Source organism: Syzygium oleosum, unplaced genomic scaffold, assembly GCF_021117445.2.
Source record: "Syzygium oleosum isolate NSW1041296 unplaced genomic scaffold, Sole_v2.1 Sole_v2.23, whole genome shotgun sequence".
Classification (NCBI taxonomy): domain Eukaryota; kingdom Viridiplantae; phylum Streptophyta; class Magnoliopsida; order Myrtales; family Myrtaceae; genus Syzygium; species Syzygium oleosum.
The window spans coordinates 4096628-4123649 of record NW_026607507.1 but is presented as its reverse complement, the minus strand read 5'-3'; the positions used below and the strand labels follow the sequence as shown (position 1 = coordinate 4123649).

At 40.7% G+C, this 27022-nt stretch overlaps 4 protein-coding genes and 1 pseudogene across 5 annotated transcripts; all 5 read left to right on the top strand.

The window, feature by feature from the left end:
* The first annotated feature begins 146 nt into the window (after positions 1-146).
* Positions 147-1503, top strand: LOC130134627 (actin cytoskeleton-regulatory complex protein pan1-like). Its single transcript, XM_056302481.1, has 2 exons — positions 147-210; positions 275-1503. Exon 2 carries the CDS (start codon positions 304-306, stop codon positions 1273-1275), a length of 972 nt encoding a protein of 323 aa, XP_056158456.1. The 5' UTR covers positions 147-210; positions 275-303; the 3' UTR covers positions 1276-1503.
* Positions 1422-2927, top strand: LOC115682318 (uncharacterized protein At4g04980-like; annotated as a pseudogene).
* A 3847-nt stretch (positions 2928-6774) lies between these two features.
* On the top strand, positions 6775-10428 carry LOC115682353 ((+)-alpha-terpineol synthase-like). Its single transcript, XM_030606548.2, has 7 exons — positions 6775-7075; positions 7781-8042; positions 8124-8499; positions 8625-8840; positions 9153-9291; positions 9491-9739; positions 9895-10428. Exons 1-7 carry the CDS (start codon positions 6848-6850, stop codon positions 10195-10197), a joined length of 1773 nt encoding a protein of 590 aa, XP_030462408.1. The 5' UTR covers positions 6775-6847; the 3' UTR covers positions 10198-10428.
* A 5991-nt stretch (positions 10429-16419) lies between these two features.
* Positions 16420-19367, top strand: LOC115682354 (protochlorophyllide reductase). 2 transcript variants are annotated; one of them, XM_056302396.1, is made up of 5 exons: positions 16420-16579; positions 16734-16835; positions 17054-17588; positions 18266-18624; positions 18995-19367. In XM_056302396.1, the coding sequence occupies exons 1-5, from the start codon at positions 16517-16519 to the stop codon at positions 19148-19150; spliced, it is 1215 nt and encodes a 404-aa protein (XP_056158371.1). In that variant the 5' UTR covers positions 16420-16516; the 3' UTR covers positions 19151-19367. The 2 variants fall into 2 exon arrangements, with proteins under 2 accessions (XP_056158371.1, XP_056158372.1); XM_056302397.1 differs by having other exon boundaries at positions 16494-16632.
* Positions 19368-21311: 1944 nt separating this feature from the next.
* LOC130141003 (uncharacterized) lies at positions 21312-25022 on the top strand. The gene is made up of 5 exons (XM_056321585.1): positions 21312-22511; positions 22646-22860; positions 23756-23926; positions 24017-24252; positions 24398-25022. Exons 1-5 carry the CDS (start codon positions 22442-22444, stop codon positions 24645-24647), a joined length of 942 nt encoding a protein of 313 aa, XP_056177560.1. The 5' UTR covers positions 21312-22441; the 3' UTR covers positions 24648-25022.
* The last annotated feature ends 2000 nt before the right edge of the window (positions 25023-27022 follow it).

The following is a 27022-nucleotide window of genomic DNA, read 5'->3' as shown; positions in this document are numbered from 1 at the left end:
CCGTTGACAATTAGCGAAATTCGAATCTGACTTGTTACTTTCATCTATTAAATACATCAACTAACAAGAGGGCACTCGCATAGGGACTGATCCATCTATATAGTGCTCTAAGATCCGTCAGAAACTTGTGGGCGAAAAACAACTAGCGGATACCCCATACTGGAGATATTGCTGAAGATGGAACGGACAGTGTCGATTTAGATCAACTCGGTAAGTTATCCGATTAGATTATTTTTAGATGCTTCCTAGACTAAGAGCACTGCGTTTCATTTAGGTGCCAGAGTGCTTGCCAAGCTCCATCACATGATTAACATTGCAAAGGAGTTATTTGATGCGATGGATGAAGATGAGGAAATCAGTGACAGCAACGAAAAGAGTAATGTTTTTGGGGAGACCTTGAGTGAGTCCTGCTTGGACAACAAAAGTACCTGTTCCTCACCTGACACTCCGACATCATTCCCGCCCGAGCTGAATCCTTCCATGAGGCCGCCCGAATTCACTGACATCTCTTTCAGGCCTCCATTTCTTCTGCCTCTCCGAATTCAAGCGGTGAAGCAACTAAAGATTTTCGACATGAAGTGTTTCCCATTCTACACCCTTTCTCATGCACCAATGCAGAGCCACAACCTTTTAGAAGGTGGTGACATGAACAAGAAACCAGACGTGTCGACTCCCGAAAATGAAGCAGTTGTTGGAAGACTACCTGCAGAAGAAAGTAACCACGGGACAAAGGATTTTATAAAATCAGATGGTTTCCAAGATATACAAAGTGTTAGTTCAGATGTGAAGAAGCCGAGAACGGAAGGCCTAGATGTAGCAATCCTACCACTGCCGCCACTGCTGCCTCCTCTTCCTCCAGCTACGCTACCAGGGGACTCGTCTTTATCATTCAATAAACCAGAGACAACTCTGCCCCCACCTCCACCGCCAATTCCACCAAGTAAAGGATCATCATCAGCTCCACTGCCCCCCATGCCACCATCCAGGGGAGGTGCACTTCCACCACCTCCTCCAGGTAGTTTGGCAAAAGCTCTGCGTGCCAAGAAAGCAAATACCAAGCTAGAGAGATCTACAAACATGAGCAAGTTGTACAGAAACTTGAAGGCAAAGGTAGAAGGTGGAGAGAAAAACCAAAACTCATCGAAAGGCAAAAGAACACCAGTCGGAGGGTCTTCAGGAGGGAAACAAGGAATGGCCGATGCCATGGCAGAGATCGCTGAAAGGTCAGGTTCCTCTACTGGTATTGATATATATTCCCTTGTCGCAGTGAGTTAGTGAGCAAAAAAACTAAATAGCCACATTGTGGCTTCATTTGGTTCTATAGATCAACATATTTTCAACAGATTGAAGAAGAAGTCCGAGAGCACAGCAATTTGATTAAGGAGATAAAAGCAGCCATCAGTACTTTTCAAACGAAGGACATGTCTGAACTCCTTAAATTCCACAAGTTCGTCGAACAGCGCTTGGAGAAGTTAACCGATGAGACACAGGTACTTTCGTTCTGTTATCTTCCACTTTCTAGTGATCCGAACTTCTTACATTTCCACATCAAAATATGTCAGAACAATGGGTGGAGAGACCAAATGTTGAGACAAAGTTACTCTCATTTGTTTATCTTTCAGTCATTAGCAGTGGGGTCATTTTAACCTGGAAAATCTTCTGGACTAAGTCGAAATCAGGTTTTGGCAACGTTTGAGGGCTTCCCAACAAAGAAGCTCGAGGCCTTGAGGATGGCGGCAGAGCTTTATTCAAGATTGGAAGGCATAGCTACTGAGCTAGAGAACTGGAAAGTAATCCCTCCTTTGAGCCAGCTTCTTGACAAAGTCGAATCATACTTCAACGAGGTAGGCTCCAAGTACCTCTACCTGTAGAGACATACCTTGTGCCTATACTATATATGTGTCATACTAATTGGGGGAAAAAATGTTGGCGACAGATCAAAGGAGAGGTGGATGCATTAGAGAGGAGCAAAGACGAAGAGACGAAGGGTTTCCTGAGCCAAAACATTCACTTTGATTTCGGCATTTTGGTTTGAATTAAAGAATCGATGGTGGATGTTTCTTCAGGCTGCATAGAGTTGGCACTGGAGGTACGATTTACTTACAAGTGCAAACAACTAGAGAAAAGAAGATACATTGTTTATGTATTTCGGCTTAAAAAATCTTGTCCAGGAACGGAGAGAGATAAAAGCAGCAACCAAGGGGGCTCGCATAACCATCACCGAGAGCAAAAGTACAACATGCGTAAAGTTGCTCTGGCGAGCTTTTCAACTCGCGTTTTGCGCCTATGACTTTGCGGGCGGACAAGATGACCGAGCTGACCAGTTGACTCAAAGATTAGCCGATGAGATCGAGGCCGATCCTCTATGAATCTAGTATCTCTTTAACAATAATACCTTTGAATAACTTACCTGCCTCGTAGCACATACGGTGAGATCATCTGCAAGAAAGGTCAGTAAGATCGTCTGCAAGATCAATTCCGAATAAACATGGTCTTGTTAAAGTACCGATTATTAGATACCATATTGTTATGTAAACAGAAGTCACCGAATGTACTATCCTCATGTAAGAGCATGAACTTTTATATGAGACTATAAAGCGCGCTTCGATAACAAGCTGTTGCAGAAAAGCCCGTGCCGCGACCACGTCACACAATGCACACTAGAGATAATATGACACCGGGAAAATTTCTACTCCCCTCTTTGTCTAATTATAAGAGCATGCTGAAAACTGCAGCAACAAATCAGCCCGGCAATGTAAAATTGGGACACAAGAAGTTTAACGTGGAAAGCTGAGCTAGAGAAGAAAACTACAGAGTAAGCTCGCCAAAACTTCCACGACATACAATGGGATTGCAAAAGGTTTTCTCTAATCCTGTGAGCGAGGATGCCGGAAATACGCCGATGGAGAAGGATTGTCCGTGACCGACGCTAGCCAAAACACATAGCACACATCTCCATGTCCAACGGTGAAGATTGCGCTGGTTGATCTACTAACTAGAGTGATCCTCATGTGATATCATGAGAAAAGAGGAAAAAAAAGAAATATAACGTCATGGTATGAGAATTAAGGAATAAATACTCCTTAATTCTAAGAGTTTACCTTAATTTTTTTTCGTTAATTTTCTATATCTTCAAAAAAATTTTAAAAAAAAGGAGATCGAAACTACGATCTCAATGAACTATAATTCATTTGGATCGGTATCGCACTTTAGAGTAGTTGGTAATTTGAAGATCAATGACTAGAGTGAAAATGAAAAATATGAATTTATTCGAATCACCTTATCAAAGAAATATCTTGAATTTTACAGCCGGACTAAAAGTGATGGACATTGTCGTTAAAGTCGGTTAGTTTAATTTATGCCAGGTAATACTACATTAATCATGGTCTTAATCAGTGACGGTAAAAGGTCATACAATTTCCATGTAAATCGGCTAATTATCGGCCCTATGAGGTTAAAGTGTATATCAATGATTGTTCAGCCATCGAAAAAATCGTAAATAATTGGAGTACACACAGTCGACGCATCGTAAGTAATTATTCTTTTTTCATCTTTCGTCAAGAAATGTGATTCTGATTCTTTTTTTATTACTATGAACAACCGTAAGTGAAAAGATTAACATCCATAGGTCCAAGGGAACCTACTCCCCTCCCTCTCTCTTTGACTCTTCCCATTTTCGTATTGGTTTTTTCTTACGGGACAGGATTGTCTTCCAATCACTTGGAACAGCCTCCGAATGTCGAGGATGTCGAATGCCAAGCGAGAGCAGTGCCTGTGAGCACGTCTAGGAAGCCGACGGGAGCAATGTTGAGGGCGAGCAGCTCCTAGAAGCAGCAGCTGAGGAGGAAAACACAAGCAAATGGTCAGAACCAAAACGACGAAGGAGGAGGAAGAAGAAAAGCACGGTCGAGAAAATTTCGACTTACATTTCCCTTGGGATGGTGGTTCCTGAGGCCACGAAGTGAAGTTTTCCACGTCGAGGAGGCTTGTGTTCGCGTCGTAAAGGGTGGAGAGCCCGAACCTAGCGCCTGGCGCAGGCTGGGACGAACTCCGCTAGCTGAGAAACTTGGAAAGCCATTATAATTAACCCTCTTTCTCAAATCAATTGCCCTTGGATGGACTTCCCCGCACAGGGATGCTTGCAGAAAAGACTTTCCCGAGGACGAGTACATTACACTTCTCACTTATTCTTTGCTAGGTTTCCCCTTTCGTCACGTTCAACCTGGCACAAAAAGGCAAACAATAGATGAATCAGCCCAAATGATTGAAGGGTTAGTCATAGGGCCATGTTCAACCTCCATTCCAAACATGGGAGTGCTGTCGTTTGTGTTGGATTTGTGCATGTTTGAGGATAATAGTCCCTCGATTCTAATGATACCCGATACGTTTTGATTTAAAGATTGAAATATGAAGATATCACATCTTTTAACCACGGGAATATTAATGGCTCATGAAACTCAATACGTTTAATTTGTTCTTTTTGTTAAAATATGTCTCGAGTTTGAGCCCGACAGACAAAACCCGATATGAGATTAAATATTATTTTACGGAAGTCCGAAAGTTAGCAAAGGAAAATATACGAAATCAAATTCCGAATTAAAGTTGGAATGTGCATCGGAGTCTTTGCCCGCTGAAACAGGAAAGTCGAACATGGAGCTTCCACGTTGAAGTCGGTCAACAAAGAAAGAAAGGAAAGGATATTGTGCTCAAGTGGAAAGAAGAAATAAAATAAAAAGAAAAGAAAAGAAAAGCATGGCTGGATTTTGTTTCCTGATCCCAGGCGTGGACTTCTTTTGTTGACCAACGTGGGACTACTATTCAGGCGGTGGATATCATGTATATATATATGCTCATGGTCAGGGGATGCTTTCAACGAAGACTTCTTCAAGCCCCGCTACCTTGCGAGTGCTTGGTAGTTGGTTTCCTTCGTGAATTACATTCAAAAAAGAATTAATATTCAAGCTGATTAAATCTTATGGTAAGATTTATGTATAATTCCTTCGCGAGATTAAGATATTATTTCGTAATGAATTATAGAGCTAAACACTGTATGAGCTATTGAGTGTAATTGGGGCTTAGAAAACACTTAGAGTGTTTGAGTAACTCGAGTGTGGCTATAATCTCCGTTGTATCGCTCGATCTAAAATGGAATTCGTTGCTGCTGTCCCCGTGAACGTTGATCATTACGATCGAATCACGTAAATTTGATATCCGATTTATTTTCTTATTCTATCAAATTTATTATTCGATCGTTTGGCTTCCGCAACACTTTTGACTTGAATGATAGTTATAGAAAGATCAGATTATAAGCTTTCTAAAGCATAGAAAACCGCATAATCGTGTTAAACGGGCGTATCTCGTGGAGGGAACACCAGATGGGTTTCACAATAAGCAACAGCAGAGTTCATCCCTTCATAGAATAATAGGAATTGCTTTTTCTTATTCGAACCCGCTCTCGATCTATCATTTTTTTCCTCTCATTTTACACGTTTATTCAATTTTGCACGTGCTCGGCTCGCTATGATCAAAGGGCAAATCATTAATAATTGAAAAAGGGCAAGATTTCTCCTCTGGGAGAAGAAGAAAAAGAGAGGAAAGAAAGCACGAGGAGAGCAGAGAAGCAAAGGAAAGCGAGATCAATACCATGAAACACGAGGAAATGACCACACGGTGCAAGAAAGATGTCCGCATTTTTTATGTCCGTAGAATGGATCTGTCCCTCTTGTTCTCCAACTCCTCATAATTCATTTGCTGTGACTTTGCTTCAATCCCTTACCAAGTATAAAGAATTGCCCCACCCACACATGATCTGCGATTGCTGGGCATCGAGATCAGCAATAGGAAAACGTGATTTGCGATGGTCCCCGGCCTCTTGCTTTAGTCACTTCATTGGTTTACTTGATTTTGAAAAACTCGCGATATGTAAAGTCCCTTGAAGGGTCACGTCACTAAAAAGAGGGGGAGGGGGGATTGGAATTTCTTCGCTCCCCAGACCTCGTGAGCTTGTCCTCGTCCCGTGGCGCCAGCTGCTAAGATCTAATCTTTATTTTAACGTAGCGGTATCTGTACGCCTCGCACCCCTAATTGGGTAGGTATATTTTTCTTATCCCTTCCCAGGTAATACTTTCGACTTGCTTTGCATCTCAGGGATCTCGAGATTCAGACGAGGCCTGAGATGAACCCTTTTAACGTCGTGCTCGGGATGATAAAATCAGTAATCACTTCATTTGTCTACTTAATTTTGAAAAACTCTTTGATGGGGGACACCGATCGATGGAGAAGACTTTTCAGGCGAGAAAAAAGGGGTAAATATAAGAGCCCCGAGGTGAAAAAGATTAAAATCAAAAGAGTCATTGAAATTTCTAAGTACGATGATAATTGAGGGCTTGTTTGTCCATACCATTCATAGTGTGCCGAGGACGATCATTTTTTAGATTAAGGCGCCATTTGCTTCGCGAAAAATGAACGATATGGAAAATGTTTCCTAAATATGACCGTTTGCACCACTTAGAAAAATTAGTCGATGGAAAATATCTTTATTATTGACAATAACAAAATATTTTCGTAGAATGTGAAAATATTTTTCGTCCAATCTTTTTTGTAAGCGATGCAAACGATAATTTTTAATAAAATATTTTCCAAATTGATCGTTTTGCGCGAAACAAACAGAGCCTAAATCAAAAGATAAATACATAAATCACGATGCTTAGTGGATGGGACGGATAAATGGAAAACGTACTCCGAAAGCAGCTATACCATCATGTTCCATGATCAACCAGTGCTCCCTCACCAACGCCTATATAAAGGACGGTTTAGCATACTAAGAGACTCAGCAACGTATTTCGCAATGGCTCTTCTTGCTTCGCTCACAAACTTCCTCCCCTCCTCAATCCGCCCTAGCCAACCCTCTCTCTCACTCTTCGGTCGCCCTCGTTCCGCCGCCGTCTCCCCCGGCGCTCGATTCGCAAGATGCGCTTTGAACGTTGAGGATCAAGATGTCACGAGACGTTCGGCGAATTGGAAACCTAGCGTTTGGGACTATGGCTTTGTGCAGTCACTCGATGCTGATTTTGCGGTAATGATTCTCTTTCTTTCTTTTTTACAGCACACAACCCAGCCTAGCTTAAGTTATATGGGAAATATTCGCATTTGGTCCCGAATTTGTATTCTTTTCCCAACTTGGGACTCGAACTTGTGGAAAAATTTCCTGTCAAAATTTCTTGGTCTGTAGTGGCAAATTGGAGCTCGAGTGCGTGTCAATGCTAGCTGAACATATGATGTGGAAAAACTCAGCGCCATTTGGACAATCAAATCTTGAAATTACAAGGACAATAACCAAAGATACGTTTAACTAAATTTCGACAATTTGATGAAGAACTTAATCGGCTAAGTTCTACAAGTTCAATTACTCGATTGTACATATTTTTAAGTTCAAGGACCATATTGAGAACAGGAAAAAGGAAAAAAAACATAAGTTCAGGGATCGAATTTGCAATTTTTCCCTGTATTCTGTTTTCCTTGATGAGATAGAGTCCAATAATGCCAAAACGACATTGAAACAAAAGGATTACTGTGTTGTGATTAAGATATGTGCATGTGTACTTCTTGTGAATTAGATTTGTATTCTCAATATATAGGCGAGAGCTCAACAATGCTTACTCAAATGTTTTTGCAAATAGCATGAGGATCGATCTGTTTCAACACTCGAAACAAAATTCAATTCTGCTTATGCATTAACTTTGATAAAGATCTCATTTTTCTGAGTTTTTCATGTGCCTAGGTGGATAAATATACAGAGCAAGTTCACAGGTTGAAGGAAGAAGTCAAGGGTCAATTCCACAGGGAGATGAATCAGGTGGCCGAGCTCGAGTTCATTGACGTAGTTCAAAGACTAGGGCTCGGATACCATTTCGAGACGGAGATCAAGAATGCCCTCAGTTCCCTCTATAACAACGCTGAAGATGTTCAGCTTTCAGACGATCTCTATGCCGCTTCCCTTCGATTCCGGCTACTGAGGCAACATGGATATAAAGTACCGCAAGGTAGTAGCCACTCGCTAACCTTTTGCAAATAATGTTGACACAGCAAGATTTATCTTACCATTCCTTTTGTTGGACGTATAGATGTGTTCCAAAGGTTTATGAACAAGACGGGTACGTTCCACGAATCGCTCGAGAAGGATGTGAAGGGGCTTCTTGGTCTTTATGAGGCTTCTTTTCATGGACTGGAAGGTGAAACCATAGTTGAGGAAGCTGGGAACTTTGCTTCTAAGCATCTGAAGGATCTAAACCTCGACGACGTTCCCGCCAATCTAGTGAGCGACGTGAGTCATGCATTAGATATGCCGATCCACTGGAGGCCAAATAGGTTGGAGGCTCGGTGGTTCATGGACATGTACGAGAAACAGCAAGACAGGATCCCTTCTTTGCTACGATTGGCTAAATTAGACTTCAATATAGTGCAATCAATCCATAAGAAGGAAGTTAGCAACATGGCAAGGTATCCGCAAGCACTCCATACATAGTTGATAGATGCATTTGACGTGAGGATATAAATTCATGCAAATACGACACACGTAGGACCGCATTTTGATCGACTTAGTCATCACATGGCAAATTTTTCAGGTGGTGGGTTGAACTTGGAGCGAATGAGATGACCTTCTGTAGGGACAGGCTAGTTGAACACTATTTTTGGTGCTGTGCAATGGTTTTTGAACCTCAATATACAGATTTCAGAGAAATGACGACCAAGATCACTAGTATGGTGACACTTATTGATGATGTTTATGATGTGTACGGGACGCTGGAAGAGCTTGAGCTCTTAACAGATTTTATTGTCAGGTTCGTGTGATATTGTCGCCATCATCATTTTCCCTTGAAACTAATATTGCCAAGAACAAAGATAGGGAATTAATGAGTCTATGAATGATGGAATGAGATGGATAAAACAGATCTTGAGAATTATATTTTATGAATTAAATTCTTTGATGTGTTTTGGACATATCATTTTTTAGGTTAGCTTTTCTTCCTCTATGCAATTGATTAATTTGAGCTAATAAAGTAACATAAGCACTAATTTTCATCATTATTACCAGAAAGTATTTTGATTGTGTAAAACTTACAAAACTAGTGAAATTGTGATGTTTTATCTAGGTGGGACATCACAGATGTCGATAAGCTTCCTCCAACAATTAGGGCTTGTTTTCTGGCCCTGTACAACACAACCAACGAAATTGGGTATTGGACAATGAGAGAGCGAGGAATCAACCCTATCCCTTACATTCGGAAAGTGGTAATCTCGGCCTGCTCAATCTTTCACCTAATAATGTCTGTGGATTCCTAACCCTAGCCGCAGCTGGGCAACTCGTTTCTCTAACTTCCACCTTTCGCTTAAGGACTTCTCTTTAAACATTTGAGAATCCGAAAAAGTACGAGAAAAGAACGTCCCTCGACTTGGTCATTGACACACTTTTCGAATTTTAATGCTATAGTGGGCGGACGAATGCAAGGCGTACATTAAGGAGGCCCGTTGGTACAACAAGGGCATTAAACCTACACTGAAGGAGTACATGGGCAATGCGGTGGATTCGATCGGAGGGCTGATTATGCTGCTGCACAGCTACTTCCTGACCACAGACAAATTAATGGAAGAGGGAGTTGATTACGTTTCCAAAATTCCAAGTGTCATGCACTGCTCTGGCAAGATCCTTCGACTCAACAATGATCTCAGTACATCATCGGTAATTCACTGACATTTGTCCTTCATCTCTTATAAAAACAGTACATCCTCGGGCATGTTCATAGTGACCGGCTATTCTTTTTGATTCACTTGACACGAATGTGAGATGGATCTCAGCACTAATGTTTGTATCCCATCAATGTGGTCCGTGCACAGTATGAATTGGCACGAGGGGACAACTTCAAGGCGCTGGATTGCTACATGAATGAAACCGGCGCTTCGGAAGATGCCGCGCGGGAACACGTTGGGCATCTGGTGCGCGAAACCTGGAAGAAGATGAATAGAGAAGTGTTTGAGGACTACCCGTATCCAGGGTTCAAGCCTTTTCTTGGTGCCTGCTTGAACTTGGCACGAGCTTCTCAATGCTTTTACCAGTATGGAGACGGACACGGCCTTCCCGATAACGAAACCAAGGTCCATATTGTGTCGGCTTTATTCGAATCCGTGCCCCTTAATTAGGGATACATTATTGATCGAGGTCTGGCTTTTGGAGAGAGCTTTTTACCTTATGCGTGTCTTTTAGCTTTGGGGGTGTGTCTGAGTGCTCTAAGATAGTGATGGGTGTTTGTACAAGCTTCATAAGATTCGCCGGAGAAGCACATGCTGTTCAGTGCTTTGTGCTTTGGCTGATTATATGTATTGTTGGTGAAATTTGAATGCTAATGAAAAAAAATACAGAGCACTACTTTATAGTTATTTGATGCTTTGATACGTGATGATGATCAATATCCTTAGATATTATTTGTCCCTACTATTGTTGTTGCCGGGTTTAGAATTAATATACCTTCAGGATATACACCAAAAAGCCACCAAGAAATGAGTTCGGCAATTATTCAATTTTTCTTTTGGAATTTCACCTTGAATGTGTTGCGAAACTTGTGTGTGAAAAGAGAAGAATACTGTAAAGAAGAGAAGATTATTGTTCTTGAACAGTTGTAATGAACAATGTATGATTTTGTCATATTTCAAATAACTAATCAACACATTATTTGAGAATATGTACCTTATCCCCACCATCATCTCTTTTTATGTCAACCATCACTTGTCTTTATGTCAACAATGTCGCGATCTACCCATTCCGATCGGGAAAAATAAATATGTATAGGTCTAAAGGTATTTGTCGATGTATGTAAACATTGATTAATTCGTTTGAAGGACGAACCAAATAGTTCATTAATCCAAGGACCGAGGTGCTCCCAAACCTCATACCTCATGCAACGAAAATCATCTAAACTATGTATTCAATTAGAGTTGCCACTAGCCATAATCAAGGGTTGGCCAGAAACCCTAATCAAAATGCGGAAGTGTTGTCTCGACATATACACAACCAGATATTCTAAGGATTATGGACTTGATTACACTAGTCATTTAACTAGTGCAATTTCAATACCTAAACTTGACCGCTTGCTAACTAATGCACCATGGCAGTCTATCGAGAAGCCTAAAGCTTATCCTAACCATGCTAGAAATGGAAAATAACAACTAATGTATTAAAGGTGTGCAACCAAATAGTCGGCATGAAAATAAACAACCGATAACCTACCATCATCTCTAAAAAGGAAAAGGCAATCAAAAGTCCCAAGGTAAAGCCATAATGGCTTGTTCGATTTTTGAAGCAATTTTTAAAGGTTTTCAAAAAAAATTTCTATGCTAATCCGTTCGTTTGGCGGAAAATATTATCCTTTTGGAAAATATTTTCCCGGAAGTCATTTTCCTGGAAAATGTTTTCCCGGAACATAATTTTCCGGTGTTCGGCGACCAATATGAAAAAGTTTCGGAAAATATTTTTCACCGGCGACCGGATGCGGCGGCGGCCGGCGACCGCCGGCGGCGGCGGCGGGCGGCCAGCGACCGACGGCCAATGGTGGTAACCGACGATCAACTTCCTCTCCCACAGAAAATATTTTACCTCCCATGGTCAATTTTGCCTTCAATTTGGGGGAAAATGATTTCCTCTTTGTGAAAAGAGGAAATCATTTTCCTCAAAACAATGAAAGATTTGGGGGTGGGGAAGGAAAATGTTTTCCTACGGAAAACATTTTCCGCCCCCGAACACTGGAAAACACGGAAAATATTTTCCGAAAAAATATTTTTCCCCAAACGAACACAGCCTAAGTCTAGAATGAAATTAACGCTAAAATCTAATGAAATTAACTCAAAAACTGATTTCTAAACATTTCCGAATTTTTCTGAACTTTCGGAATTTTTCTGAAAATTTTAATTTTTTAATTTTTTTAATGAATAATAAAAGAAGACCTCGGACCGGGTCAGAGGACCCGGTCTGACTCAGCGGTCCGACCCGCCCGGATTACATCCGAATTTTCAATCTTCTTTTCTAATTTTCTCATTTCTTTTTCTATTTTCCTCTGTTTTTATTATCCTTTTTTTTCACTATTTCTTTTCTCTTTATTTTTTATTTCTCTCTCCCCTCTACTGTGCGTGGTCTTCTGCTTTCACGTACTCGCCGAGAACTCCTTCTTCATGCCTTCATCGAGACAACGCCAGGAACCTCACCGCCCCCTGACCATCGGCTTGCGCGGCCGACACCGACGACTGCCACCGGTTCTACACCCTCGCCGCCGGGCCAACGCGGCCACCGAACTGTCGACTAACCCCGACCACGAAAATGAGTCGGCGAGCAAGAAGTCGATTTCCCGGCCCCCCAAACTCACGGCCACCAGAAAAACATTAAGCCTAAGCAACATGACATACACGAAATGGGATAGAAAATAACTAACGGGCGGCGGCGGCCTCGAACCGCAGTCATCACGTTGACGAAAAGCCTTCCGACGGAGGGGAGATGCAAGCACGGCAACTCGGACGATGTGTGAATCGCGACAAAATCACATGAAAAACAAAAGAAACTTGAAGTCAGTGACCATATTAGAACAAACCGTGCATATACCAAAGTTTTAGAGCGTCGGTTTTGCAAAAACAGATTCGGAGTTTCATTTCGATATTTTGTCGAACAGTTTGTAGGTGGGGTCGGATATGGATTTTAGACCGAGATTCAAAACGGTTTTTGGCTCAAACGTGATGTGTAAAGCTCTAAACAACCATATCTGGTCACGAGTTCATGTCAGTTTGCATCGAAACGCCAAAAAATTACACGACCAGATTTGACACTCTAAAGCTTAAACGGTCTGGTTGAGACATTTGGTCAAACGGATGATAGGCGGCTAGGAAATGGAGTTACAGGGCTGATTTTAACGAGATTCATGGACTTTTTTGACACGCGACGTTTAAAACGACTTGTTTGAGAGCGAAGCAAGTGTAAGCCTCCATTAACGGGGCCGGGCGACCACCGAATAGGTTCGGTGTGCCCGGTACCCGAGAGGCAGGGGAAGGGAGGCCGAAACAGAGCAGGATTAGACCGGGCCTACCTGGTTCGTGGGGCTGTTTGGCGACGAATGGTGGCCGGTAGGTGGAGCCTTCAACGGGAACAATGGCGACTCAAACGGACCACCCGCGAGCGAGCAAAAAAACCTCTTCTTTTTCCCCTTCTCTCTCGGCTCTCCTCTCTCTGTTCGTTCTCTCTCTGTGCGCTCCCCCCTCGCTCTCTGTCCTCTTCCAGACGGCTTTTGCTAGTCAACCACGCCAACCGCCTTCCCCTTCCATCTCCAGCTCGAAGACGCCATTGATCAGCGCGGCTTCTCTATCTCTGTATACCCCAGCAGCCGGGTCCTCGTGTTTGGGATTGGATCAGATCCCTTTCTTTGCTGAAACGGTCGCAGGATCTCCTGGGTTCTTGTGTTACCAGGATGCAGCGCTGTGCCATCGCTTCTCCCCTTCTGAAATCTCGACTATCGCCCTCCTCGTGCAGAGTGTCCTTCTGTTTTGTCTTTCACGTGAGGGAGAGAAATCAGAGAAGAAGGTGCGTTGGGGTTGGGCTAAGAAGAAAGGGAAGGAGACAGGGCCGGGCCGTGGCTGAAAGGATAGAGAGAAGGAAAGAAGGAGGTTGAGTTGGGCCAGGTGAAAAGTATAGAAGGAGGGGGCCCAAGTTCAGGAGGGTCGGGTCCAAACCGACCCCGTTTTTTTTTTTAACAAACAAATTTTAATAATTTTTAATATTATCAATGCAAATCCTCCTAATGTCTATATGCTATGCAATTTAATGAGAAAATATATTTTTTTTAGAGGTTAAAAATTAATTCCTAATTTTCGTGCGATTAAACCTTAAACGGATAGGCAAAAATTAGGTGTCAACAAATAATGACTTCTTTTTATATCAAACTATCACCTTTTTATTCGTGTTCAACAATCACGTCTTTTGATGACAACAAACCACTCCAACAATCCCCCACTTATTTTGTTATCTATACTAATTTATATAAATTCATTCATACAGGACAATAACTATTAAGATTTGAACATTCAATTAGTGTAAACAATTCTATACGAAATTGGTGTTAGATAAAACTTTGAACCATGATTCCATTTGTTAATCGAATTATTGCACAAATGAACTTACACACATTTGGTTAGAAATTTCTTATGCCTTGGCACTTTTACAGCCATGTACTTCCTCTTGCATTCATGAACATTTACAAAAATTCATCCGACTTTTATTAGAAGCGGCACCACGTCTTCTGTTCATATAGGTGGAGTTCCTAACTTATTGCCTTAGCCTTGCCTTGCTAAATCTTGAACTTCATTAAGAGTGTTTTCACACTCATCCCCTTAACTTTTCATGAGTACTAACCTTGTGCCCCGATACTCGATCACAAACTATTTCCATGAGTACTACCTAACTCATAAATTATTAGAGCAATGCTAGGTATATTAAGATTCGTCGACTCCATTAGTTTACTGAGTAATGTGTCGATGGCCCTTTCCCTTAAGGACCAAATAGAATTTCATTACATCATGTAGAGAAATTTAGAAGGCGAATTATGATATGTCTATGATTATTTATATCTCGAGTTTGAGTTCGAAACGAAAACCTGAATTTTGGAAATTAATAAAAAAGAAAGAAATTTACTGCAGAGAGGAAATATACAGACATCAATTTTATCAACATGCAGAGTCGTTGGGCTGAATTGGAAAGTCCACGTGGGACTTTGAATTTGACCTTGACTCGGTTAATGTATCAGGCGAAGAAAGAAAATAACGAAAAAAAGGAAATTTCTTTTCCTGCCAATATTCGGTGTTGACTTCTTTGACCAATACATATCTCCTTGTCCTTGGTTGTGGCTTATGCATATAAATATTCTCAAAGAGTTTGTTTTTGGGTGAATTGTCCGAAAATCGTCAAAAATTACATCCTGATTAGTTAATGTTTGACAGCTAAAATCTTATAGTAAGATTTGTTAATTTCTTCGTGAGATTGAGATATTATTTCGTGAGAAATTATGAGACTAAACACTGCGTGAGTTGTTACGTGTAATTGGGACATAAGAAACACTTAAAGTTTGGTTATAATCTCCATTATATCGCTTGATTTATAGTGAAATTCGTTGCTGCTCTCCTCGTGGATATAGGTCACTACGACCGAACCACGTAAATCTGGTGTCCGATTTATTTCCTTATTCTGTCAATTTTACTGTTCGATCGCTTTCTTTCGCAACAATATTCAAATTATTTCGACTCAAAGTATTATTACACATATCATGACTATAGTGTAACTTTGACTATTTCAAATTTTCAGCCATGATTCAAACCCAAGAAAAAAAGAGGAAGAAGATTATTCTTAAGCTGGGTCAAAAGGGTTAAACCGGATTTACTCGACCCAATCCAAAAATATACGGGTCAAGGTTGGGTTGATCCGGTTTTTTGCAGTTTCCAAATACCTTATCTTTCAGGGCGATCAACCGGTTCAAGTTTATTTTTGCCAAATCTAATAAAGATGTACATCAACGAAAAAGGTGATCGTTGCAAGATTTAGTCCATCTAGAAAAAGGAATTATCTTAAATAATTGTAAGACATAACGTTTCACATTTAAATTGAGAGAAATGTCAGCGATTTAAGTTTTTTTGTGTCGCGATTTAAGAGTCTTTTTACTTGCAATTTCGCCCATCATGTAAACTCGTATGATTATAATTACGATTAATCTCAATAATATTGTGTACTACCTAGGAGATCAGGAGTAATATTTTTGTAAGATTAAGATAAGTTTAAACCACAATGAGTACTACGAGGATTTGAAGTAGCTCCATGATGTGTAAATGAAAGTCTTATTTTAATATAAACCCTTAAAAAATTCTTCACTTAGCTATCAACACGGGAGTTTGGTCATCGTCAAATTTTCTGTTCACCCATTTTCATGACGATTTAGGTTCGATGAAATATCTTTGCGTTCCGAACCTATGTAGGCACTCGTGAACGATCTAATAGGCATTTTTATGTGTGTGTAAGGAGCCATAACATATATAAAAAAATAAAAAGAAAGTCAAATGGACCAATTATTTTTAATGAATTTTTAATTAAATTTATTCTAATACGTTTCCATTTATGAAGAAATAACCGTCACGTGATTTTTCAAGAAAATATTTAAGAGAGAAAAATGTGGTGCGCAATGTTGGCCCTATTGGCTACCACACTTTTTTATCTCTCCAAGCCACGTCACAGGGTGCATGAATGCCACGTAGGCACGTGCTATATCGAGAAGAATCCCAGGCTAAGACAACGATTGGATGTCTCAAGCTCCACGTGGCCAAGTCGGTCTACATCCTCCGACCCCGACCAGCTTATCGGAACCACACATTTTTGTCAGTGCAAGTCTGCTAAGAAGAAGGAGAAGGAGAAGAAGAAGAAGAAGCGAGAAGAGATAATCATCACATGAAGGCCATGGCACTCCGTGCGGCATTCTCGCTTCCCTCTGCAATTTCCACCCCCAAGGACGTATGATCATTCTTCAGCCCTTCTTCTCTGTGGCTATTCGCTCACCGTTTCATGTCCTGTCGTTTCTTCCTTCGATTTTGGGCAGCTTTCTTTTCATCACAGTTTTCTTCAAGCTCAGGTGAGATTAGCGATTGACTTTATCTCGTCTCTGCAGGGGAAGTACACGGCAGTTCACATTAAGGACACCAGTCTTGCAGGAATTTCACTGAGAGACCACGTCAAGGATGATTTGCTCCTCCCCGCCACCTTCGCTAAGGTAAAATCGAAATCTTGCTTTTTCATTTGTTCATTCTAGAAGTATGAAAGATGATAGGAATTTGCCAGATGAGGAGGGATATAGATTATGAGTACGCAGAGAAACGTTTGGATGAGATCAATTCATTTGCCAAGTGTGTCATTGTTACAAGAAACGGAAGGGCATGCTGTGACTGATAAGTTGGGAGAATTTAACACAGAGAGACCCTTCAAATGCAGGACTTCAAGAAAAGGGATGTGCCCTTTTTCGTAGTTAGAGCCCAGACAGCGACCACGGCGCCAATGATCAAAGATTTCCAACCAGAACAAAAGAAGACGGAAAGACAGTTCAATGTGGTGATCACGGGAGCGTCGTCTGGGTTAGGCCTGGCCACAGCCAAGGCACTAGCCGAATCGGGGAATTGGCATGTCATAATGGCGTGCCGAAACTTTCTCAAAGCGGAGAAAGCAGCTAAATCGCTTGGCATTCCGAAAGAGAACTACACCGTGATACATCTAGACCTTGCCTCTCTTGAGAGTGTGAGGCAATTCGTTGACAACTTCCGTCGTTCGGGTAGGCCGTTGGATGTGCTGGTTTGTAATGCTACTGTTTATCAGCCCACCGCGAAAGAGCCGTCGTTCACGGCCGAAGGGTTTGAGCTCAGCGTCGGGACTAATCATCTGGGTCATTTCCTACTTGCAAGATTGTTGCTTGATGAATTCAAGCAATCGGATTACCCCTTGAAGCGCCTCATCATTGTTGGGTCCATTACAGGTATTGCTCCACACAGAGCTAGCTAGCTGTATAGACCAAGTGAATTGGGCATGTTTAGTTTGTTCCTTTGAAAAGAAGATTGCTTTAGAATAGAAGGTTCAAAATCTAAATCCTTGTCCGTGATGAAGCTTGGGAAATGCATTTGTTTCCATACACTGGCTAGGAGATCGGTAGTGCTGTTTAAGAATTGATGGCAGAAAAATTTGGGAACATATGCGTTTACCTACATTGGTTTGCTCATATTTAACTAGTTACTCAAATTCCAATATGTTTTGCATATTTAAAGTGCATCAAACAATTGTGTCAAGAACACTAGGTCAATCATTCGACATGTACTGGCAACCTTCTTCATGAAGTGGAATAAAAACTTTGGTCGCTAGAATGTTGAGCATTTGCATTGATTGTGATATTATGGATGACCAAATTGAATCTGTAAGATAAAGATAAGTTCAAAATACGTGGAGTGTTGTGAGGATTTAAACTAGCTCCATGATGTGTGGGCTTATGATATGTAAATTGAAGTCTAATTTTTATCTGCACTGATGACCTATGTCTGATGATAGCATCTATATAGGCACCCATATTGCTTTATATGAATCCTCAAATCCTGTAATTAGCTGTAGCAGCAATGGGGTAGAAACTACTTATACTTGGGTCATTTTCTTTTGGTTTTTTAGGGAACACAAACACTTTAGCTGGAAATGTACCACCAAAGGCCAACTTGGGGGACCTGAGGGGCTTAGCAGGGGGATTGAATGGGGTGAGCAGCTCACCTATGATAGACGGAGGTGAGTTCGATGGTGCCAAGGCCTACAAAGACAGCAAAGTGTGCAACATGCTCACCATGCAGGAGTTCCACCGGCGCTACCACGAAGAGACCGGAATCACGTTCGCTTCTTTGTATCCGGGTTGCATTGCCACCACTGGATTGTTCAGAGAGCACATTCCCTTGTTCAGACTTCTATTCCCTCCCTTCCAGAAATACATCACCAAAGGATATGTTTCTGAAGAGGAGGCTGGAAAAAGGCTTGCACAGGTCAGTTATATTTTAGGACATCACTTGACTGATACATTCTTTAATTTGGTGAAAATGCACGTACAACTTGTTTGCTTGAAATTATAAAGTGTAAGTGTTTCTTTTGTCGGTCACAGAGACTCTTCAGCAATGTCTTGACATGAAATGCTGGGGCAGGGGTACTTGTGCTTGTTGGAATCAAAGGGTTCAGTGTTAAGAGTATTATTTCAGAATAAGCACTATAATTTGAATATAGGATCCTCTGTGTGCTAATAAGTGTAGTGGAAACTCATGCAGTTTTAAAAAAACCACAGAATGTCTGTCTATGAAGCCCAAGTTAATTCAAAGTTGCAATGGTGCTTATGTTGCGAAGGAAATGTCTGTTGTTCAGGTGGTGAGCGACCCTAGCTTGGAGAAATCGGGAGTCTACTGGAGCTGGAACAAGAACTCATCTTCCTTCGAGAATCAACTCTCCAAAGAAGCCAGTGATGCTGAGAAGGCACGTAAGCTCTGGGAGATCAGCGAGAAACTCGTTGGATTAGCTTAGACAGGCGAGAAAATAGGAACTTCCCTACTTGGTCAGCATTATCACGAATCTGTCTTTCTCAAATCAATTTCGCTTGGATGAAAATCCCTGTACAAATGTAGAAAAAGATTTTGTGTTATGTAAAAATGTAAACATGTCGAAACTACGTCTCGGAGATTAAATTAAACATTTGCAAGAGCAATGTTATCTAGTGACCAACTACCCGACCTCATGCTCACTCTAGACTCTCGTCTGTCAATAGCCTTGGGAGCAAAATTTTATATGCACTAGGAATGCTTGCATAGATTAGACTTGCTAGTGGAGGAGTCTATTGCACTTCTAACTGATTCTTTGCCATGGATCGCATTGCGTTGTGTTTGACCTCCCACAAAAGGCAAACGACGGATGAAACAGTCCTGATGACGGAAGGGTTGGTCAGGTAATCAGGTGCCAACACAGCCATCACATGAAATGGAATGAAGCAAGATGTAGTAATTGCCTGCAAATATCATGCTTTTTTCATCTGAATCATTTAGGACTAACCCAATGGAGATAAGATTTATTCTCTACTATACAAAGAAGAGAACTTGTAGAAGCAGCAGTATTGGTGTTGACTCTGATCCAGCAAGATCCCAGACATAGATAAATGGGTTAATTAGATTTCGGGTGATAGTTCAGGTGTGAGCTTACTGAACCTTAGTAATTCTTAAAAAACGGTCTTCGCTGTCTAAGCAGGAGTATGCCATCAACAGATCATTTGACTTCCACAAGTAGGACAAATATCAAACAGATCAGCAGATTTTTTTATACAACGTTAGTTGGGCGTGGCATATATTTTGTCATATAACATTGACTGGGCGTGGCATAATATGTTTCTTTTCTTTTTTGCATCTAAAAAAATGAAATATACAGATGATGATTTCGCTGTTCGCCGGTCAGAGACCATTCTTTAATCCTAAGCTTGGATTTTTTAATACTATTGTTGGTAGACGAGTTCTTCTTTTTCCATTTCTAGCCAATTAGAATCGCATCCTTTCAGCAGACTGTCTGGTATGTTAATACTTTGAACACTTCAAATTTTTACTTGTACGACATGAGCTGTTGATGCGTCAACCAAATGGATTTATAAATCTAACAGAAAAAGGGTAAGAAGCATTGGAAGTTGGAGTGAGAGTTTAGTTAATTGTATCAGAGTCAAATCAAGATTATGCATAAGATCTATGACAATCAATTTTAGTAAGGAAATTGGGGAGCCCTATAATATTTGGAGTTGTTGCGTTGGTCAAATCAAGTGGCTAATGAAAATATAGAAAAAAGAAGACCACTTTATTTAAGGCAAAGAGACTTGATCGAGAGAAAAAGGGAGAGAAGAAAAAGAGAGAGTGATCGCAAACAGAGAAGAAGAAGAAGAAGAGAGAAAAGAAAAAAGGAAAGGAGTATCCGTCACGGAGACCTCGTCAAGCTAAATTTACTTGGTTTCGCAATACCGGGTAAGGATTCAAGCTCTTTGTTCATCTAATCGAAGAAATTTTCAAAGTTAGGATATATGTGTGAAGTTATGTGAAATTTGAACTGCGAGATCCAATTTAGAAGTTGTTTAGATGTGGGATTACATGGAAATGGTAAATAAGGGCGTTGTAGATTCGTGGGGTATGACGAAAATCGATTTGAAGTAACGATTTAGTCGGAGCGAAATTTTAAAGTTTCGCGCTCAAGCTCCGAGTTATGGAAAGCTTTGAATAATCACTTTGGGCAAGCGTTTTGTTGGTGCGTCGAGTTGTTTTGTTAGCGATTGAGCTTAGTTTAATCAATTTGCAGTTGAGGTAGCGAAGTTTGGTTTTAGGCTTTCTCAAGTGAGATATCTTCTTCGAGTTTATAAACTCAAATTTCAAAAGTGATATGGAATAGATATAATATGAGTAATGAAACGGCACTTTTATTGAATGAAATTTGGATTGAGCATTTACTTCTCCTTGGTTATCTATGAATGTTTTAGAAACGTCTTATGAAAGATAGTGCAAAAGTTTGAATATATATATATATATATGTACGTATGTATATATGTATTGCTTTGCGAACTGATTTATGAAATGAGTTCTAAAATAATTTAAGAAATGCCTGACAAAAAGTACTTTTGGCAGATGAGTTGAGTTGCGAATAGTTATTTGTATTGGTTTATAGAGTGTATTCTAGTTTACAAGATGGATTATGGATTTAATTTTTAACATTTGAGGATGATGGTTTGATGCTCATTATCATTGTGAACCCGATTAGGGATTCATGGGTATGTATATTGATTTTAGGATATCCTTCTATGCCAAATCACCGGCTGATAATAGGTGAAACCTTGCTAATGGGGCAATATTCGTTGCCTTATCATTAGGTGTTATGTCGTGATTATAATTGGATATTGAGCAATCAATTGGTCAGTGAAATGGACTATTAACGTGTGACTTGATAAAGATTGATCGATGGACTTACCATTGATGTTTGAATTGTAATAGTGGATTCAATGAGTATTTCAAATTTGCATAAAACTTTGTTTAAATGAAACAACTCATATTTGATTTGATTTGTATATTATATCTTGGGTTTGGAGTTTGAGTTTCTGGTATAGCTTTATATATATGCATAGTGATTGTTCAATCTGTTTAAAAGAGATGTACTACTCACTGGGCTATGATTGCTCATATCATTCGTCTTAAATGTTATTGAGGTTGCTTGGTTAGTGGCAAATAGAACGAGAGAGTTCGCTTTATATCCAGGCATTTTGATAAAGGGAATTTTGCATATGAACTTAGTTAGTTCTTTATTTCTAAGCCGAGTTGTATATGATTGAGATGAGTTTGTTGGTTTAGATGTTAGTTAGAGATGTACATATTCTTTTTGATGGATTATAGAAACTAATGGTCTAACCAATCTGTTGGTTTAACATACATACATACATACATACATACATATATATAATAATAGGTTGTTAGTTATGTTTGAGGCTGCTTTCTTTAAGTGGAAATGACAGCCGTGTCTTGTCCCAATTCTTGTTGGATTCAGGGTGTGACAAGCCCTAACAACTAATCGTTCTAGGAAAAATGATCCTTTGGACCCATGTGCACAACTGTGATTAGCAGATTATCCAAACCAAGGATGCTCTTGAGAATCCACATCTTTGAGTTGAATTATTTGTTTTGACTTGGGAAGTAGTTAAAACTGCCTAGTCGGCATTGTGGTAGAAACCAACTATTTAATTACAACAAAGGCCATCTACAAAGTCATACTCATCACTCCTCCTCGGCATTGTGTGTTCCAGGAAAGATGGAGAAAATCAAGCACAGCCATGTGGCAGTGAGCGATGTGAAGCTTCATGTTGCTGAAATTGGAGAAGGTACATAGTGCAGGAAAGCGTAGAGAGAGACACACACATGCAATACTTGTTCAGTGACACTCACTCATATCTGCTGCTGAGTTCATCATGTGAAGAATAACCCAGTTCATAAATTTTCTGGGTGCACTCTGCAGGTCCAAAGGTGGTGGTGTTCTTGCATGGGTTCCCAGAGATATGGTACACATGGAGGCACCAAATGATTGGCGTCGCCAATGCCGGGTACCGCACCATCGCTATCGATTTCAGAGGCTATGGACTCTCCGATCAGCCTTTTGACCCTGAGAAGGGTTGTTATGCTGATCTTGTTGAAGATGTTGTTGCCCTCCTTGATGCCCTGGGCATTGCCAAGGTACCAACTCATAAATCTAATCTTGATCTTCGCGGCCATTATAGGGATAATGAGACAACACAACATTGTTGAGTCTTTAACATTGGCCAAATTTTTGCTGTTGAGAGTGTAGAGAATTGAGACTCGAGAATCTTTCATATATTCATTGAACCATCCTTTTCCTTCTTCTCAATTAGATCCAACAAAATTGCTTCTGTTCATGCATCTTCTCTGTTTGGTTTTGTCTAATTTGCTAATTTTGGTCGGTCCATATCTTGTCTGTCGTGAAACAGATTCTTGTCACGACATCAACAATAATACAATGCAATTGTCTTTGGAACCATCCCAAATCTAGAGATAGTTGAACTTCTTGATGTGGATTTTTCTTGATCATATAAAGATGAACATGCTTTCGTTTGGATCTATTCACATGATAATCATTAGGTATGAAAGCAAATGAAAGGGCACATTCTTGAGGTCCTAAATAGTATTGTGCTTTCAGATATTTTCTTCATCTCTCTGTCTCCTCTCCCCATCTTCCAACGATGGTACATTTTTGCTATGACCCAATAAATCTCCAGAAGAATCCGTGTCCTAAAAACTGCGAACATTTTAGACTTTAACCTACAAGTTAGAAAAGATCTCCACGGTCAATGATGCAAAAAAAGTTTCTGTCAAACTAATGGTGACTTACTTACTTCTTCCCCTTAGTCAGGACGTTCCCCAGCCAAGCATAGCACTTACAAAGAGCAAGCATAAGATGATAATTTAGCAATGAAGAAGAGGACGGGACTAGAAAATCAACTGTTATGAGAACCGAAACGGATGGAAAATCGAGAAATCGTTTTATGATTATGTGATGTATCGCTTTGATTAAAAGGAAAAGTCCGTTAATGATACGGAGGGTTGAATCCAGGCCTTCCTAGTGGGGAAGGACTTTGGGGCTATGCCAGCATACCTTGTTGCAGTGGTTAAGCCAGAGAGGGTCTGCGGAGTCATCACATTGGGCATCCCCTTTTTTCGACCTGGACTCCCGTCCATCCAACTCCATCTCTTTTCCAAAGGCTTTTACATTCGCAGGTGGCAGGTAAAATTCTTAAAGCTCTCTCTCTCTCTCTCTCTCACCTCCCTCCACCGCCGTCTGCCACCTCTCTGCTAATTCCTCAATTGAATTCAGGAACCTGGGCGAGCGGAAGCTGACTTCAGTAGGCTGGACATCAAAACGGTCATAAGAAACATCTACATCCTCTTTTCAGGGAGTGAGCTCCCTGTTGCCGGTGATGATCAGGAGATCATGGACTTGGTCGATGCATCGACCCCGCTACCTCCATGGTTCTCTGAGGAAGATCTCGCGGCCTATGCATCCTTGTATGAGAAGTCCGGGTTTCGGTTCGCCCTGCAGGTTCCATACAGGTAATCATAGCAAACACTAATTCTGGCGAAATAAAATGAGAGGAATCTCATTCTAGAGACTAAAATGATCTCGCTAAAGACCAATCAATAGATACACACTGATCGATGTCTATATGCCATCTGACTCATTGCATTTTCGTTCTAGGACTTTGGGGACGGAATATGCCACACTGGATCTAAAAGTTACGGCACCGGCGTTGCTGATCATGGGAGAGAAAGACTTTTTCCTGGAGTTTCCGGGCATGGAGGACTACATAAGGAGTGGGCAAGTGAAGCACTTGGTCCCTAACTTAGATGTCACCTTCATGCCAGAGGGGAGCCATTTCGTCCATGAGCAACTTCCGGAGCAAGTGAACAGTCTCTTAGTTGAATTCCTGAACAAGCAAAATATCTAGTTATGAGACCCTATCTACGGCGGAAGTTGATCTTGGTGAGAGTAAATAAACTCATCGATCGCCTTTCACAATAAGTGATCACTAAGAATTGTTAACTTCTACTTGGGGAAAATGGGGCCTTCCACTTGAATATCACCAGTAATGAACTCTCATGTTTCATTAGCTTTGTGCAAATGGATGAATTTGCAAAAATGAAGATTTGGCGAATTTTAACAATTAGACTCCATTGAAAGCAGATATCCTGCATTTTACTTGCCGAAAGAATTAGGACTGTCAATGCACAAAGAGGAGTTTGATAGCAGTTTCCCTTTGAGTGCGTATTGGGCATTGTAGCAGGGAAGGTTCGCAGCTTTTAGCGCACTGATTTTCTCGGGTGGATATAAGCATCACCCTACTATTTGTAAGAGAAAGGATAGAATTGGATCGGTGGTCGAAAGAGCGTGTAATGGAGAAAACGGAGGAATGAAGGAGTGATGGAGAAAGGCGAAAGAATAGTTATGTCATTAGGGAGAAATTACGGAAAATAGACAAATTTTGTGATTTAACTTAAAAAAAAAAACGTACGCTACTACCGAAGTGTAGACCGATAGATCCTTATAACACTGCTTCGCAACCTAAACTCGTAGGTGATCAAACAGAACATAAGTTTGCTCGTCACACAGAACATAAGTTGCAATATCAAACTGACCAAATGGGCATGAATCATCAGAAATGTCATAGACAAAGCACAGTGCTGATTTACTGGCATGAAGATTCTGTGTATCTGGACTACACGGGTTATACTAAATGGGGTGAAGAAATGACAGCAATACAACTTTCCAACAATTAAGAAGAAGAAAATGTAGAGTTATACGGTAGGTTCCTGACTTTTCTGGGAAAATGAAAATTTTTGGGTCCTTCAGCATCAATTTAAGGTGCATTTGTTTCGCGAAAAACATTTTTCGAAAAAACACTTTCCTTATTTTCTGGATTTTGGTTTCCACATTTTAAAAAATTGAATTTTTAATTATTTTACATGCTATCTAGAGAAGAAGGTCTTCCAATCTCGTACTTTGCCTCTCGTATTATATATTTTCATGCTTAGTCTTATTTTGTGCTAATTCCTTAGCACATTTTGAACCGCAACAAGCGTATGTCCTAACTCCATTCAATAGGTGTCCCCAGTTTTGTACTTGTCCTTCCTTCCCTTTGTAATATGAAGTACTTTTTACGGGGAAAATTACATAACAAGTGGCCAAATGAAATACTTACTTTCCAACTAGGACACGGTTTTCATGCCAAAGGGGGCCACCATTTTGTTCATGAGAGACTCCCCTGTCAAGTCAACTTCCCCATTCTCAACTTTACTAAACAAGAACCAAACATAACTAGGACTGCCCGCGTGCATCCTTAATTTAACTCATTAAAGATATTATCCGCTTTGACTTCTTCCATACCGAGCCTAAAGATTTTGTCCTTTGCTATTCTAGTAGGCACTTTCCCAATAGGTCATCTATCCTTATAGTGCTCTCGCCTGAGCACGCTTAACATTGAAGTTCCAATGCTAAACATCTTTTGTATGTCAAAAGGTACCTCTTATATATTAATTATAGTTTCGCGTACATAAACCATGAACCATCTCCACATGTTCGGTGCACATTCATTCATGTCTTTTTCGACATCCTAGAAACCTATCGGGAGCCACTCCTTATTTATGCCCTCTCGCCTCGGCGATCATTCCTCACGCTTGTTGGACCGGGTCGTTACAGGCCTACTAGCTTCTACGTGGTTTGTCCCTTAATCAAACACCTACTTGAGGAGGCACTATTCTGATATCATATTATGACACCCGTAGATTAACTTATTTGAGATATTGTCCGCTTTGATCTGTCCCATATCAAGCCTGACAATTTTTTCATTTGTGGTACAGGAAGACACTTTCCCAGGAGGTCTACCATCCTAATAGTGCTATCATGCTAAAGTTGTCATTACCTCAAAAGATGCCTCTTTTGATTAGTTTCACATATATAATCCAGAAACGCTCTCCTCTGTTTGGTGCGCAATTCACCTTCATCGCCATCTTATAAGTCTATTGGGGGCCACTCCTTGTCCAGGCTCTCTCGCCCGGATGATCACTCTCCTCACTTGTCCGACTGGGTTGTTATAGCCCAAGTACCACAGGAGTATGAGACCATGAGAGGAAATAACTTTCTTACGTACGCCTTCGCCTGTCGCTCTCACCAAGAGCATTCTTCATACCTTGTTTGGCCAAAAGGTCTTCATCTTGACACTATCGATGGTGTCATTCTCATCTCGCTAACTTCTCAAACCCGAGGAACTTAAAAGTAGGGATTTGTAAAGCCTTAATTATTAGAGAATAAAAAGATGCTTCTGTA